The sequence below is a fragment of the Carettochelys insculpta genome, chromosome 2 (assembly GCF_033958435.1).
Source record: "Carettochelys insculpta isolate YL-2023 chromosome 2, ASM3395843v1, whole genome shotgun sequence".
NCBI classification, from domain to species: Eukaryota; Metazoa; Chordata; order Testudines; family Carettochelyidae; genus Carettochelys; species Carettochelys insculpta.
The window spans coordinates 13,040,635-13,057,490 of record NC_134138.1 but is presented as its reverse complement, the minus strand read 5'-3'; the positions used below and the strand labels follow the sequence as shown (position 1 = coordinate 13,057,490).

The window sequence follows — 16,856 nt, the reverse complement described above, 5'->3', positions numbered from 1 at the left end:
GTAGTAACCTATCAAAAAATCCATTACAATTTCAAGTGAAATTACTGAACCTCTCACCTACATTCTCTCCAAATTGGGATATCAGTTACAGGAAGGTAAACATTGCATGCCTTCCACTAACTTTCCTTAGGGTAAAAAAAAAAAGGCCTTTTAGTATGAAGTTCTCATGGTTTACACAGAGACCTCTTTTGTTCTGAACAGAGTGACCAGCCGTTCAGTTTTGGGTGGAACAGACCCATATTTCGGGTGCCAGGAAGGTGTCCCGATTTGTTTTAACAAAGGAGTTGACTGCCCCATATTCGGCCCCTGCTTGCTGACTTTTCCCCTGGCCAGCGCAGGTGCAGCTGTTGGCCAGAGAGCACATGGAGAGTACATACTCGCATGCGCTCCAGCCACACTGAGATCGAACCAGAAGGAGGCCCTGCAGAGTTAGGGGTATGTGGAGGCATGGGGGTTGGCTACCACACAGCTCCCCACACCTTGGGAGAGCCAGGAAGAGCACTGGTGCAGCTGCACCCCATTCCCAGTGTCCCGAGGCATGGGGCAGCTGGGGACATGCCCCAGGGTGCCAACCCTTGGCAGCCACCGAGCTGTCGCCCCACCCCGTTCCATATTTGGGATAGGGAGAGATGGTCACACTAGTTCTGAATTAACTGAAAAGTTTATTTTATTCATATTGTTGTTTGTATTGCAGAACTATCTAGTGGCTACAATCAGGTTTCAGGTCCCCCACTGTGTTGCAAATCAAAAATAAAATCTAATGCCTCAATCGTGAATGGCTTATGCATGTGTTTATCTTTACAAGGCTAGAGACAATACATTTGACCAAATATGTACCAGATTATGAAAAAAGATGGACGGGCAAGTTAACAGTGAACCAATCAGATTTGTACAGTAAGCACACACACTACTTTTAATTTTTTTTACCTCAATGAATTCATGTAGGGATTCTTTTATTCAGGAGTGAGGTGGGGCATTACAACAACGATCATGCAACTTTAAAAATGAATTACAAAAATTACTCTTGCTTCTTTAAAAGGAGGGGAATTTAGCAGGATCCTCAACAAAGATTAGCATTTAAATATTAGCAAAATTTCATATAACCATAGGTTAGAAGGGACCACAAAGATCTAGTCCAGGGATCAGCAACCCCCAGCACAGGTGTCAAAAGCAGCACACAAGCTGATTTTCACATGGCTTGCATTCCATCAGTTTGATCACTACCCGCCTCTGGACCCTTTCCAGTTGGTCTACGTGCTTTCTATGCATCAGTTACCAAAACTGAACACAGTACTCCAGCTGAGGTGTAACCAGCACCAAGTAGAATGGAACTCTCTCCTCCCTGCTATGTCTTACAATTTCCTTTTTTTAAAACAATACCTGATTGTTGACTCATGTTGAGATTGTGGTCCACCACCATCTAACAGATACTTCTCAGCAGTGCCATAGTTGAGCCAGTGTCCCTACAGTCTGTATATCTGTGGCTACATGTGCACAAAAATTTGAAATAAGTGGCCCTTTTTCGAAAGGGCGGGAGGAGCATTGACATGGATAAACCCATCTTTCGAAAGAAAATAAATCACAAGAACAGGGCACAGACTTCAAAATCCAAACGCCGATCCCATATGAAGAAGGTTGCTCCCTTTCGAAATACTAAATAGAAAGAGTACACATGTAGACGCTCCACAGTCCACTCTTTCAAATATGGGTTCACCAAGGCGTTGGTCACCTGGACTGTGGGGCTGCTCCAGCCACTGCAGCAAGGCTCTACGGTCCCTTTGTTCAGCTGCCTTAAAGCCTCATGCATGCAGGAAACCCGTGGCAGGAAGCTGAGAGCATGCTAACAGCAGCCTCCCTACTTGCTCCAGCTGCATGCTCCAGCACCAGCATGGCCAGCAGCCAGCCCCTCAACAAGCCCCATGCCCCCCCACCCCTCGAGCCCCCGCAGGGCTCCCAGGGGAGAAAAAAAAAAAAGGGCCCCCTCATGGACAGAGCGGGAGCTGCAGGACCTCCTCGGCCTCTGGAAGGACGGGGAGGTCCTGCGCCACATAGGGGTCAAGCAGTGCAATGCCACTGCCTTCGGCCGCCTGGCGCGGGGCCTCCACACAAGGGGCCACCTGGAGCGTATCACGGAGCAGGTACACTCCAAGGTAAAAGAGCTGTGCCAGGGCTATGCCTGGGCCAGGGACCAGGCCAGATGCTCTGGGGCAGCTCCAGAGACATGCCCCTTCTCCAGGGAGCTCTAGGGCATCCTGGGGCCTCAGGAGAGCTCCACACCCCCAGCACTCCTGGACACCTCTGGCGAGGAGCTGCAGCTGGAGGAGGAGCAGCAGCAACAGCCTGGACCAGGGACCCAGGAGGGCAAGGGGACCACGAAGTGGTCAAGTGAGGAGGGGGACCTCACCATCGTTATCCCCTCCTGCTTTTCCAGCCAGACATTCCCTGACATCACCGAGGGACCCTCCAGTATGTACAGGCAGGGGCATACACCGCCTCCACAGGGTGGGGGCGACGCAACAGCTAGTCACCCACCCACAGGACCAGTGGTCCCAGGCCGCACACATTCCACTCCCCACATGGGATGCGGCACACCAGTGATACCCAGCACCTGCCCTCACTGGACAGCGCCCTAAGCCACACAGGGGTGGCAGCAAGTCAGTGCCAGACAGCGCCTGGGGCCCACACACTGCAGGCCGGGAAGGACCACCTGCAGGAGACACCCCTGGATGCACCCCCAGGCTGTGAGGCCTGGCCCATTGGGGGCCATGTCGGTGTCCTTTGGGAGGGCAGGGGCCCCATGGGGTGGGCTCAGGTGGGTGGGCCACAGCCTGGTTCCTTCCGTCCGGGGCACATTACTGACGTGCTCTCCTCCTCTTCACACAGCCACACCATCTGTGGGGCGGGAGAGCCCTGTGCCGTCCCTCGTCCCCAAGAACCCACCCACAGCCCTTGGAGGTGCCCGGAAGCCACCCCAGGCAGCGCGCCATCGGGCCGTGGCCAGAGGGCTCCCCGCCAGGCTGAGGAGGACCCAGCCAGCCAGCACCAGACCGAGGTGGGTCAAGCAACCCCTGCGGCTTGCCCAAGCCAACATGTACTGGAGGAGGGCAGCCTGGGAGAGGCTGCTGACCACCCTGGAGGACATTGGCCGCATCCTCTGGGACCATACAGCCACCATTGCCCACCTCCTGGCTCCCCCAGCAGCTCCCCCCACTGAGCCTGCCCCCCCCGAGCCTGCACCCTCTGCCCCCACCAGACCCACTCGTTGGCAATACCTGCCGGTGCTACCCACACCCTCTCTTCCCTGCCGGGGACCCCGCACCCGGGGAGGCAGGGGCTCCAGAGGCCAACGGGGCTCGCAGACCACCACCCCTGCCCCAGAATGAACACCTCGCCCCACCTCCAGGTTAGGTTCCCCCATCCCCCTCCAAGTTAGGTTCCCACCTATACATAGTTACCAACAAAAATAGTTAGATAAACGTTTCTTTTATTGTTCACCACTTCATGCTGTGCTCCTCAGGCATGATTTTTTTCTCAGTAAATCCATACTGGTTGCTAGTGATCGATCCTTTATCATCCAAGTACTGGCAAACAATGTTTTATACATTGTTCTAGCAGCTTCGTAAGTAAGGAGGCTGACTGAACTAGAGTTCCCAGACCCCTCCTTTTTCTAGACGGCAGTACATGAGCCTTTCGCCAGTCTTCCAAGACCTCTCCTGTCATCCAGCAGTTTGCAAATAATATTGCCCAGTAGCTCCAAGATTTCCTCAGCTAATTCCTCATTTCTAATGCATTTAAGAAATTTAAGTATAGTTTGACTGGCTACTGACATTTCAAGGTATTATCAGAATTTCAAATTTATTAAACCAACAGCAGCAGTATTAGCAAAGAAAGATCTTTCCTTGTAGAATTGCTGGCAGATGGAAATGGGTGGAAGAGATATTTTAGTTGATTATTTATACAACTTACAGTAATGCGGGAACAAGAAGTCGGAGCCACAGAAACTTACCTTTGCTGAAGTCCTTTGGATCCAAAGACAGACTGTAACCAGGTAGCGTCTCCAAAAGCAGTTTGTAGCAGGCCCGCCAACCAGGCTCTGATATGCTAGGTGCCACACACTGCATTGCTGCCACACGCTTGAAGAAAGCAGACTTCCGGTGAAATCCAATACGTTCATACAGCTCAGAGAGAATGCTGTAACGCTGGATTTTTTCTTCTTCAGAAAGCTGAAAGATAGAAAAGAAAAGAAAAAAAAGACCAAAGTACTTTTTTTATTACTCTGAAAGGTTGAAAGTTTAAACTACAAAACACAGAAAACACATCAAAGACGATGGTCAAATCAAAGGTCCATCTAGCCTCCCATCCTATCTTCCGACAGTGGCCAATGACATGCCCCAGAATTATAGAGCCCAATGATCTTGCATATAGCATCCTAAGTAAACAAGCAAATAATGCCTGATACTGGCCCTGTTAGCAAGTGTCTACAACTTCTCTTATGCCTCTATTCTGAATTTTATACAAAGCCTTTATATTGAAACCTGTGTTTCTAGCCTGTTTTTATACTATCTGCACTTTATATAAGGCAGAGTTTAGATCACTTGATTGGGATGCAAAATACCTGTGCCATGTCTACAGGGGCAGCTCCTATCCACAAAACTGGGCTTTTGTCAACAAACCTTGCTGAGCATCTACATGGTTAAAGCACTCTGTCAAGAGCTTATCATCAAAGCCCAGCTGTTCAGCCAGCAATGTTATACCTCTCCCCAATCAGGTATAGCACCTCTGTCAACAGTGTGTCCATGTAGACATGCCAGTCAACAGAGGAGGCTTCCGGCTCCCCAGGCTACCCTGTCTGCAGAGCCTTCGGTCAGCCATTCTGTCAAGAGTGGGCAGGATAGTCTGGGTGCTCTCTTTTGACAGAGCAGACTTCATGAAAATCCGACTTTTTTTTTTTTTTTTTTAAAAAACACACCCCTCAGTCCTCTTGTGAACCATACAGCTCAGCAGCAGCCAGCAACCTGACATGACAGAACTAACACACACATAACAGGATGTTTGCTTTAAGTTTCACCTTAAAGTTTCTAGAGGGATGGTGTTCCTTAGGTTTTGTCTACACTTAGAACATTAAAGCTATGCCAACAACGTCACCATGGCTGCAGGCAGAGCTGAGAGAGAGCTAACAGCACTAAGTCTGTTTACACTGGAACTTCACAGCCTGTAACTTGTTTCACTAGGGGTAGTTCACACCCCAAGTGAGAAAGTTACAGCACAGTACTCTGCTAGTGTACAGAAGCCCTTAGACTTAACCAAATACATCCACTTCACCATGAAGTCAGGAGCAGGGGCATGCCACCTACCGATTATCTTTTAGTGAATTCTTCATGGGATTCCTTACTTGTCTGCCTAAGTAGGTAATGATCTGCCAAACTCTTATAGTTAATGCAACGTGACAGTATCACAGCATATTGTATTATGACTAAAGACCATGCACTGCCTACTACTACTACTGCAGTACAGCTACAATGTTCCCAGATAAAATACAAATTTCAGTTGACCAAGCCCATTAATATAATGCTGGTTTTTTGTCCTTTTTCTACTACTGCTGCTGTTTTTTTTGTCCTTTTTCTGCTACTTTTCTGTCATCACTTCCCTTCTTATCAAGAAACCAGAAATGTTGGCTTTAAACCTACAGTAATACTGCTCTAGTGAATTTTCATATGAAGGACTTTGTGGCAAACTATAATAGTGCCTCTCTGGTTTTTGTGGGGCAGGGAGTCCAGGGAAGGGGCACACACACACACACACACACACACACACACACACACACTATGCTGACGTTTATCATGACTATTGTAGCCATCCAAATTAGAATTATATGGACTGTTAGTCAACAGCAGCTTTACCTTTCTCTAACCCACCGTATTTACTATCAGAGGGGTAGCCATGTTAGTCTGTATCTGCAAAAACAACAAGAAGTCCTGTGGCACCTTATATAGATTAACAGATATTTTGAGCATAACATTTCATGGGCAAAGACCCACTTCATCAGATGCACTGGAATGGAGATTCCAGAGGCAGCTCTATTTATACAGGCTCATGAAAAATGAAACAAACCAAAAACCCCACGGCCCCAATTATACATGCAGAACTCTAGTATCAAGAATGCATTTCACAGAATCATAAATAAAGACTGGAAGACACCTCAGCAGGTCAATTCACACCAACTTCACCTGAATTGTTCCAGCCAGGACTCTCTCAAGCCCAGTCTTAAACCTCCATGGACAGAGATTCCACTACCTCCACCAAGGCAACACATTCCAGTGCTTAACTGCCCTTCCAGTTAAACATTTTTTTCCTTTCTAGATTTCCTCTGTTGCAACTTGAGACCACTGCTTTATGTTCTGTCATCTGCCACCACTGAGAACATCCTGTCTCCATTCTCTTTGGACTCCCCCTCTGCCTTTCAGGTAGTTGAAAGCTACTATCAAATCCCTTCCTCATTCTCTCCTATAGACTAAATAAGCTCAAATCTCTCAGCCTCTGCTCATAAGTCATGTGCCCCAACTCACTAATAATTTTCATTGCCCTCTACTAGATTTCTCCAATTCGTGCACATCCTTTCTGTAGTGGGGGGGGGGGGCCAAACCTGGATGCAATACTCCAAACGCAGCCTCAATACTGTCAAATACAGAGGAATAATCACTTCCCTTGATCTACTGGTAATTCTCCAACTCATGCAGCCCAATATGCCATTAGCCTTCTCGGCAACATGGGCACACTGTTGACTCCTATCCAGTTTCTTGTCTCCTGTAATCCCCATGGTCTTTTCTGCACAACTGCTGCCTAGCCAGTCGGACCCCAGCCTGTAGCAGTGCGTATAGTTCCTATAGGTCCAGATTTACTACCTTGTAAATTTCCAAGCCTTTTTCAATAAGCTAACCTATTCAGAAAAAGGAAGATCATCATCTAAGCCGATTTTATAAATTTTTAAGTGCATTAATCCTCATGCTTCTAAGCAAAAGCATACAGCCTACTTGGGTCAGAAAGTACATAGCGAAAAGCATAGCACTGATAGGCATCAAATTATACAAAAAAACAAACCCAATCAAAACCTGCCAGCTTTCTCTAGTTTACACAGCTGCTGTACTTACATCATTTCCAATTTAAGCTCGCTATTTCTGTCTTGTTTAACAGTAAAGTATACACTGAAGATAAATAGAGAAAAAGTATCTTGTTTTGGAAAAAGAGACACGGGCTATGAGATTATATTCCAGTTCTGTGATTTCCTAGTAACAAGTTCCTGTAGTGTATCACTGCTGACACCTAGTGTACAATATACACCTTGGGCAGACAGCTCATATTAGACTTTATACACAGACTACTATTATACAAATATGTATATTCGATCATTTCAAAAGGTACAAAAGCTACTTCAATCAACAAATCCACAGCCACAAGACAGAATAGCAAAACAAGATTCCTAAATTTAAAAGATTTCTCACCCCATAATGATTTATTTTCCATTCTCAGTTTTAAAAATTATTGTATAAACTCACCTGACGAAGGTTGATATAAACTGCATTCTGAAGAAACTCAGAAGCTTCCATGCTTCTTTTCTGTATTGCTAGGACTCTCACAGCCTTCACACAGGCTTCCAGCTCAATCACACCAGCATTTTTATACTTGTAAAAAGGAAACAAAACACAACTCAAGTGGTTTAATACACAAGTATCCCTCTCATTCTTAACGCTTGAAAACTGCATGCAACTCCACAAAAAACCTGCATGCAACTCAACAATACTCATTTCATTCTTTTTACTTCAGAGCTAATTGTATGGATTTTGGTGAACACTAATGATTACGTTGTTTCATTAACGACCTCTAATGCATGGTAATGAACAACAAGATTAAAAATAAACTGTTGATCATCCTTCAGCAAGTTAGGAACCAAAACTAAATTTCTCCACCTCTATCATTCAACTTAGTTATTAAATAATTTGAGACAAAGCAGAACTTTAATTTCAGAATTCAAATGAGGGAGACATTCAAAATATTTTCACAATGTTGAAGATGATATTTGTATAAACCTGTCTGAAGAACAATTGACACATAAGCAAAAAACTGTCAATACATACAATTGATTTTACAATAAAGCCTTCAAAACCAAAGCATCTTAAAAACACTGCACCACAACTTTATTTTGAGCCTCTTCAAAATGCTTGATTACAAAGCACCTGAAATTATGTAAGTGACAGAGGATGAAAATTCAGTTCCCTTATTTGGGTTAATTTTAGTTATAAAAGATAAAACAGTTAAATAAAAAGTGAACAATGAAAGTATGTTTTCTGATTTTTTAGTTTGATTTTATAAGTAATTATCAGAATTTTTCCTATAAAATTATGTTCTAATCATCGCAAACAAACAAATCTATGTGGGGTGTGTATATACAAATACCCAGTAGACCTGTTTGAACTCTGGCAAATTTCTAGACATTTGCTGACCAAGCATGCTACCAAAAATATCACTGTCACTACAAAAAATGTGGCATGCATTCTGTCAACTGAAGATTGAGCACTATGTTCAAATATTATTTTTAGGAAGGAGGTAGGAATAAAAAACAAAGTGGAAAATACTGTTCGCAGCAGAAGGGTAAGTGCTGGACAGACACTTCAATACATGAAGGCTAGTGCTGCACTCACCCCTAGGGCCAGCAGCCTGATGCAAATGAGAAGTCTTGAAAATGCAAAATTGCTATCTTTGGCATATTCAAGCAGCTCATCTACATATTCACAGCAGAAAACAAGCAACTAAGACACGGTTCTGCTGGCAAAAATCCCCTTTTCCCTGATTTTTTTCCCCAAGGATAAGGGGCTGGTGACAGAGGTGGTTTTTGCCAGCAGAACCACATCTTCATTGCTTGTTTTCTGCCCTGAATAGGCAAATAAGCCACATGAACATTCAAATGAGCAGCCATTTTGCATTTTTGAGACTGCTCATTTGCATCAAGCTGCCAGCACCAGGGGTGAGTGTAGCACTAACCAGAGAGGGGGAACCATAAGAATGGAAGTTTGGGATCAGAGGGAAGATGCTATGAAGACTTACTAGAAGCACAGAGTACTCAAAATGACACAGCAGGTGCTGATACCTCTAAAACAGACCTGTAAATCATTTTGCCTATAGATAATTAAAAGGAACAATTAGGATACAGAAGGTAGGTTGTCTTGGATACTTTAAATATGCAAAGATACTTGAAGCAGTCAGAGAGGAGCCCTTTCATACATATTGCTTGCCTTACTTTGTGACATGCAGTGCTTATAATGGATGTTATGTTGATTAATTTATCCATATAGTACAGATGAGGATACCCAATTATGCTGGTACAAATGGGAATTTGATAAAACAGTATGCATAAATATTCAGAAGTATAGCTGTGTCCACCAATTAACAGAGACCCTTCTTCCTCTAACTAGCATTTATAAAAATACTTCACATTCATACACCCCACCAAAACTACCTTAAATTAATCTGCACACCTCACAGACTAAAAGTACAAATAGTACATTACAGAGTACAATTCAACAGAACGTCATAGTTTGAGTTAGGTCCCTTGTAGTGCGAAGACGTAGCCAGCATTCTCAATGGCCAGTTCCCCTATCAAACAGCAGACTCTGTAAACCCTCTGTGTGCTGCACTATTCATGTTTCTTATAACACTACTGTGCCATGACAAATAAAAAGAATGTGTCAACATTTATATGTTCTTTAGAAGGCAGCTGATTTATAACACAGACTAAAAATGCACTGACAGAATGTATGCACATATCGAAATTTTTCATAACACACATAAGTACCTTGCTGTAGTAAGAAATAGCCTCTTTATATTTATCTATGATGTCTTCAGGGCCAAGGCAGTTCTTGGCACGTCCTATTTCTGCACTGGTATCTGCATTTATACCATTTGAAGTGAGGGCACCTATAGTAGAACAAAGTAGAAAATTAGCGGGAAGTTCCTACTTAAACATATCTAATAAGCTAGAATACAAAATAGGTTTCAGTTAAGTGTACATAATAAAGAAAGAAGCCACGTCCTGGCTGAGTGACAAAGGACGATAATATTATGGCCTTACTATTCCCGTGAAAGTTCATGACCTAATAAATTTGCCAGTCTCTAAGAGGTGCTACAGGATTGCTTGTTATATATAAAAATGATTCAGTCTTAAAAAAGGCAAAGAGATACCGATATTCTGTTATGAAAGAACATATGAATGTATGGTCTACTGTTATGTACCTGGATATTCAGACTTTTTTAATAAAAATCGCTCCAAGAATTAAACACAGTAAACCCTCAAGTTATGTGGGGGTTCTGTTTCTGCAACATCCCCATAACTCAAATTTTTGTGCAAATCGAGGGTGAGAGAGGAACCAGGCTGGTCAGTTTCCTGGCTTCCAGAGTGGCAAGAAGCCAGGGTGCAAGGGTCAGCCTGGTTCCCATCTCTCTGCCACTTGCGGGACCCAGGAAACTAACCAGCTGTTTGGTTTTCCTGGTCCTGCAAGCAGCAGGGAACTGCAAACCAGGCAGCAGCCTGGCTCCTGGCTCCCCTCCACTTGCAGAGAGGGGAAACTGACCTGGGTAGCAGCCTGGGTCAGCTTCCTGGCTCCAACCAATGGAGGGAAGCTGGGAACCAGGGGCAGCCTGGCTCCTGGCCCCCCTCCACTCTTTGCTGCTGCCCTGGTAAATTTCCCAGCTCTGCAAGCAGAGGGGAGCTGGGAGCCAGGTTTCTTCCTGGTTCACCACTCCCTGCCACTCTGGAGGTTTCCCACTTCTGTCAGGGGCGGCAGTCGCATTAACCCAAGAAACGCGCAACTTGGTTGTATGTATCTCGAGGGTTTAGGATAGCACATTCTACATTATACAATTTAACTTTGAAACAATGAACAATTTTACACAAATGTCATAATTTCTACCCATCTGAATCGTTATCAAAACACTCCCAAAGCCTTTAAAATTAACTCTTCTCTTCCCTATTCCAAGCCTCAGAGAAAATAAATAAGCCTTGCAACATGTCCTGAAGACCATCAGATCAGAGCCTGGCACACTAAAGGACTTCCTAACCAAACATTTTGCAACCAGACACCTTCAAAATCTCTGGGCTCCCTCCTGATTACTAATGATTACTTTCTATCCCCCATTAATAACCAGTGGACAATCTTAGGTAAAGTTGTGAATACAGAGAGAGAAGTGATGAATTAGTTAATATTGCACATCAAGTTTTTAGAGTACGATGCATTTTGATGATATAGCAATATTCACAGGTCTATATTCCAACTTATTCAACAATAAAATATCAAAATATTGTGTAGATGCACAAAACTATTCTGACCAGGGCTTGAAAAAATCCACTCAGAGAGAAAGTTTTCAACAGTGAGCAGAGGAAGCCTTAAACAATCAAATTGAGCAGAATTATCTTCCTTACTGTTGCAAAGATTACTTTTTACTCACATCTAAAAGGTAAGTGATAGTTTCATCTTTCTGAATCTGCAGGCAGACAGTTCCAGTATTTCTCTTACTGCTAAAAGCTTTTCCATACAGCAGCAGAGTAAAATTCAGATGACTAGTCATTTTCACTAAAATGCTTCAGACACCAGTGAACAGGAGCAAGACAGACTTAGATCATGTCAATTAATGATATTATTGAGGAAAACTACCAGAAAAATATATAATCAAACTGCAAATCCTCCCCTGAATAGATGCTAGGCAATGAGACAAGAAAATAAACCTTTTTCTCCACATTACCTTTTTTGGCAAATCTCAAAAAGATGAGGGAGGAATGGCATGCAAGCTTTGCTGGAGTCCTAGACATAACTACGAGTATGAACCAGAGTACGCTTTGGCACGAGAATAATATACCAGGTATTGGCAAACTAGGTAAGCATGTTCCTGGCCAGAGAGAATAGTACAGAAATACCTACAAGTCTCAAGAAATTGTGCAGAAACACACTGACCCATCATAAGATAAGAATGGATTATGGATAATGGATAGGGATGTTTTGTTCAAACTAAAAGGTGCAAGGTACAGAGATGATACACCCCTGATGCTTGTTTGTATCAATGCCTAAAAGGAGAAGTCACAGAATGGGCATTTTTGTGCTAGTGGAAGGGACTGCATCCTGTTATGCAGATGGAGTCTTCACCTTGTCCTGGGCATAGCTCTGTCAGTGTCCCTGAGACCAACTGGACAGGGCCCTAGGACCTTGCTTTGCTGACAAACCTGGCTAAGCATATTTGTCATCAAACAAGCCTATGGTCTTTCCTTATGAAAAATGTTGAGGTCTGCTGAATCAACATGATGCACTCTCTCATAGTGCAGCTAACACTGGAGTCTCCAAGAACAACAGCACTAACAATTCTGTAGTACCAGCAACACTCTGCAGTACTAACAACATGGAGAATAGTCACAAGGTCCTGGAGTGTGGCAAAACACTCCTTCCAGTACATAAAATCCAGGGGCACCGTTAAACAGAATCCCTAGCACCTGATCCCTTGCAAACAACCAGAGGTGGTGGGACTGTGCTTCTAACCAGGGACATCACTGCTGGAGGCCCATCACTGTGGGATGGATTCTTTATGTAGGAATAAGAGCAACTAGTTTATAGTAGCAATGAACAGTTGCTATACCCACTAAAAATTCAACAAGCAAAACACTGATACATTAGACAGGTAGAGATTTACACGGCCAGTTGATCCTTATGGATTCTCATTAGAATGCTCTGTACAGTACAGAACAATCACCCAGGCAATTACAGACCAGTCATTTTAACATCACTACCCAGAAGGATAATGGGGCAAAAACAATGAAGTTCTAAATATCTATAAAAAAATTAATAAGTAGTTAAGCATTAGGGCCCTACTAAATTCATGGCCATGGAAATTGTGTTATTGACCATGAAATCTGGTCGTGTGCACACTTTTACCCTACACTACATAGATTTCATGGGGTAGGGAGACAAGCATCTCTCAGCTGGGGATCCAGAAGGGAATTGAAGAGGGATCACAAGTTTATTTTAGGGGGGCTGTGGTATTGCCATCCTTACTTCAGCACTGCCTTCAGAGCCAGGTAGCTAGGAAGTGACGGCTCCCAACAGCTCAGAAGTAAGGGTGGCAATACTGCTAGTGTCTGTTCTGCTTTCAGAGCTGAGCTCCCAGGCAGCAGCCACTGTTCTCCAGTGGCCCTGCTCTCAAGGCAATACTACTGCCAGCAGTATCACAAAAACCCTCCCCTGCCCTGCCCTGCCCTGCCCTGCCCCGCCCCATTCTTTTTTGTATCAAGACCTTTACAACTACAATATTATGAAACTTCAGATTTAAATAACTCAAATTATGAAGTTTGCCATCTTTAAAATCCTATGACCATAAAATTGACCAAAGTGGACCATGAATTTGGTAGGGGCCTAGTCATCATGGCATTTGTAAAGGGCAAGTCATGTCACACCATGTCAAACCATTCCTTGACAGGGTACCAAGTCTTATGTATGGTGGTAAGCAGTAGATTTCACGTCTCTACTTAAGTAAGGCTTTTCATACTGCTCATATGATCTTCTCATGAACAATCTAAAGAAGTATAGCCTAGACTAACCTACTTTAAGGTGGGTGCACAAATAGCTTGAAAACCATGCTCAGGGAGTAGCCATTAATGGCTCAATCAAGCTGGAAGCACATATCAAATGGAGTCCCAAAAGAGACTGTCCTTGCTGTGTTTCTATTCAAAAATTTAATCAATTATTTGGATAACAGTATAAAGTTTGCAGAAGATGCCAAAGTGGAAGAGGTTGCAAGAGCTTTAGAGGATGAAATTCAATAAATACAAATGCAAAATGCTACAGCTTAGCAAGGAATTATCAACTTTCAATCAAACCAATACAAAATAACTACGTGTACACTGCCCCTACCTTTCAGAAGGGGCGCACACATTTATTTTTGAGGAAGAAGGGTGATTTTGAAAGTGGGGTTTCCTTTCAAATCAGCCCACCTACGCAGCTGTTTTGGTTTTCGAAAACAGCTCTCTTAAAAGCGAGATCCCACAGCAGCTCTTTTAAAAGTGAGATCCCACAGGAGTATGCAAATGAGGCACAAGATATTTAAATCTATGCCTCATTTGTATTTCCAATCGGCCACATTTGAACACTCCTTCTGAAAGGGAGGGGCAGTATAGACATAGCTAAATAGAAAATGACTGTCAAGAACGAAGTATTGCAGCAAAGGATCTGGGGGTTATACCAGATCACAATAAATATGATTCAACAGCATTGTAATACTACAAAAAAGCAAACTTCATTCTGGGATTTATTAGCAGAAGTGTTGTAAGCACTACAAGAAGTAATCTTTCCACCTCCTCAGAACTGATAAGGTCACAACTGGAATAGCGTTCAATTCTGAGCACCACAATTCAGTAAAAACTGAGGAAAGTACAAAGAAGAGCAACAAAAATCATTAACAGTCTAGAAAACATGCGCTATGAGGCCTAAGCGGAAAAACTGGCTTTGTTTGGGCTTGAAAGAGAAGACAGAGGACATAAAAACATTCAAGTATATAAAATCTTATGTAGCAATGGACTCAAGTTGCAGTAAGGGAGACATAGGTTAGACACTTGGAAAAATTTAATTCTAAGTTAATTAAATAAAGGAACAAATTACCTGTGAAATCTCTATCTCTAGAGTTTTTTAGAACAGGTTACTCAGTCCTGCCTCAGACCAGGGGATGGAAAGAGATGACCTATCAAAGTGCCTACATTTCTATGATTCTATATACGCTGTAAAATAGAGCTGTTAAAGCCAAAACAGACTATCTGGGCATTTTGGTAGTAACTAAAAAAAGCAAGTGCATTTCAAATCACTCTCAAGCTAGCCTGAACAGATACTAAAAGAAGCTGCATGGGGAGCACAAAAGTAAATTTTTAAACCTCAGCTACATCTTCTGTTATTTACTCAGATTCATCTCTCCTTGCTTTACAAATGTGAGTTTACAATTTGCACCCAATGGCTTAATGTGTACTGTTATAGTACGTACACATACAAGAATAAGGTTCTGAATAAAAGTCTGCCCTGTAAGAAAATCAGAAAATATAAATTCCAAGCTACCTAAAATAAAGAAGAAAGCTCTTTTACTAGAGACAGACACCTCTAATAAAACCTTAAAGACAATCAAGATCTCAGAACAGAAAAGATTATAAAGACTGAATCACCAGAAAATACGTCCAGAATATAATACTGTTTACAACAGAATGGCTTCTTGAACCTCTAGGACCTCTGAAATGTCTAAGTTAATTATTCAGAAGTTCACTTTCAAAAATCAGTGTCAATACGTGGAAGAACCTTGGCCACAACCCTCCCCACTGCAGAGCAACAATCCATAAAGTGGTGGCACAATCTGAGATACCCTGCCACAGTTCAGACAAAGAGAGGCGGAGAAAAAAAGAACAGCAAAAACTGCCCCGCGCCCCTTCAACAGCTACCAGCACCTGCCAATTCTCTAATCAGATCTGTGGCTCCAGAATCGTGTTGATCACCCATCAAGGGACTCACAAATAGGAGGGGACATGAGACATCCGAGACATCATTTTCAAGTGACCACCGAGACAGAAGAGAAACCATTTGCCTTTGTGAGAAAGCTTATTTAGTAATAAAATCTACAGCAGAATCCCAGCTAAACTAATGAGTCAATAATGTTTACATATCCATGGAGTTGTGCCAACATACAGGAACAAATGTGATACTGTTTTCATGAAAACTACTGAACAAATTTTCATTTAATTCTAAGCAACTGGGCCATCAACAGCTGTCATGAAAATAAAGTATCATAAATATAAAACTATAAACAGTGGCAAACTATTTTAAATGGTCCCTTCAATTTAAGGAGTCCCATTTGGCATGTGCTCTTTTTTAAGAAATTAACCAGTCTTTATCATCTCTATAAGTTTTGAAACAAAGGAACATTCCTACAGTCATTTCAATGCACTTTTTCCATTTTATTTTGGATCTCTTCATTTTAAAACAATTATTCCCAGAATAAATTCATTTGCATATGAAAAACTGAAATACATTGGTAAAGTGTTTCATGTTACATTAGCTGGGGGTATGGAATGATGTAAAATTATAATTAAATATATCTAAAAGAAGCAAGTGAACACTTTTGTTGCAAAGTGCTCAGTCACTCCTGCTACACAGCACCAAGGCATAAGTTTGTTTTCCATTAACGCTTACGCAGCAAGCTGCCTGTAGGGAATGCTGCGACTCTCATTTCTTGAGCTAATCTAGTTTGAACTATATTTCCTGCACACCCACTCTTGTACCTGTTCTTTTTTGTTTTTATTCATATTACTAAACAGGAATAGATCCCACTGAATTGCTGATGGCTTGCATTACAGCTATTGGGTTTCTCATTGTGCCAGATATTTTGATAGTGCCCAGGCAAGAACTGTATTTAGGTGTTCACATACAGTAAACCCTCAATTTAATGGGTCCCGGAAATAACAGTGTCCGCCAGCACCGCCCCTCGCATCCCCTAAATAAATGCCAGCAACTTGCCAGAGCAGCCAGGGCAACAAACAGCCTATTGTCGAGCTGTCTCCCCCAAACCCACTGCATTCCTCCCAAGTCTCGGACACAGCGCTCCTTAGTGTGCCTTGCGAGGTGCCTCCAGTCCTGCAGATTCAGATTTAAATGGACTTTCGACATTAATGGACACTCCATAGGCCCACTAGTCTGTTAAATCAAGGGTTTACTCTATTCTACTTGGTTTTTATTGTCTGACAGATTCCTCAATAGCCACTTTACAAATGGATTAAATAAACAACCCCAAATCAT

At 42.9% G+C, this 16,856-nt stretch overlaps 1 protein-coding gene across 2 annotated transcripts in view; it reads right to left on the bottom strand.

The window, feature by feature from the left end:
* TRAPPC9 (trafficking protein particle complex subunit 9) overlaps positions 1-16,856 on the bottom strand; it is a 719,778-nt gene that overhangs the window by 671,561 nt on the left and 31,361 nt on the right. For both annotated transcript variants that reach the window (XM_074986617.1, XM_074986618.1), the window contains 3 exons: positions 9,848-9,969; positions 7,554-7,679; positions 4,007-4,223 (listed from right to left, as the gene is read on the bottom strand). In XM_074986617.1, the coding sequence (XP_074842718.1) occupies positions 4,007-4,223; positions 7,554-7,679; positions 9,848-9,969 (465 nt within the window). The remainder of the gene's footprint in view (positions 1-4,006; positions 4,224-7,553; positions 7,680-9,847; positions 9,970-16,856) is intronic.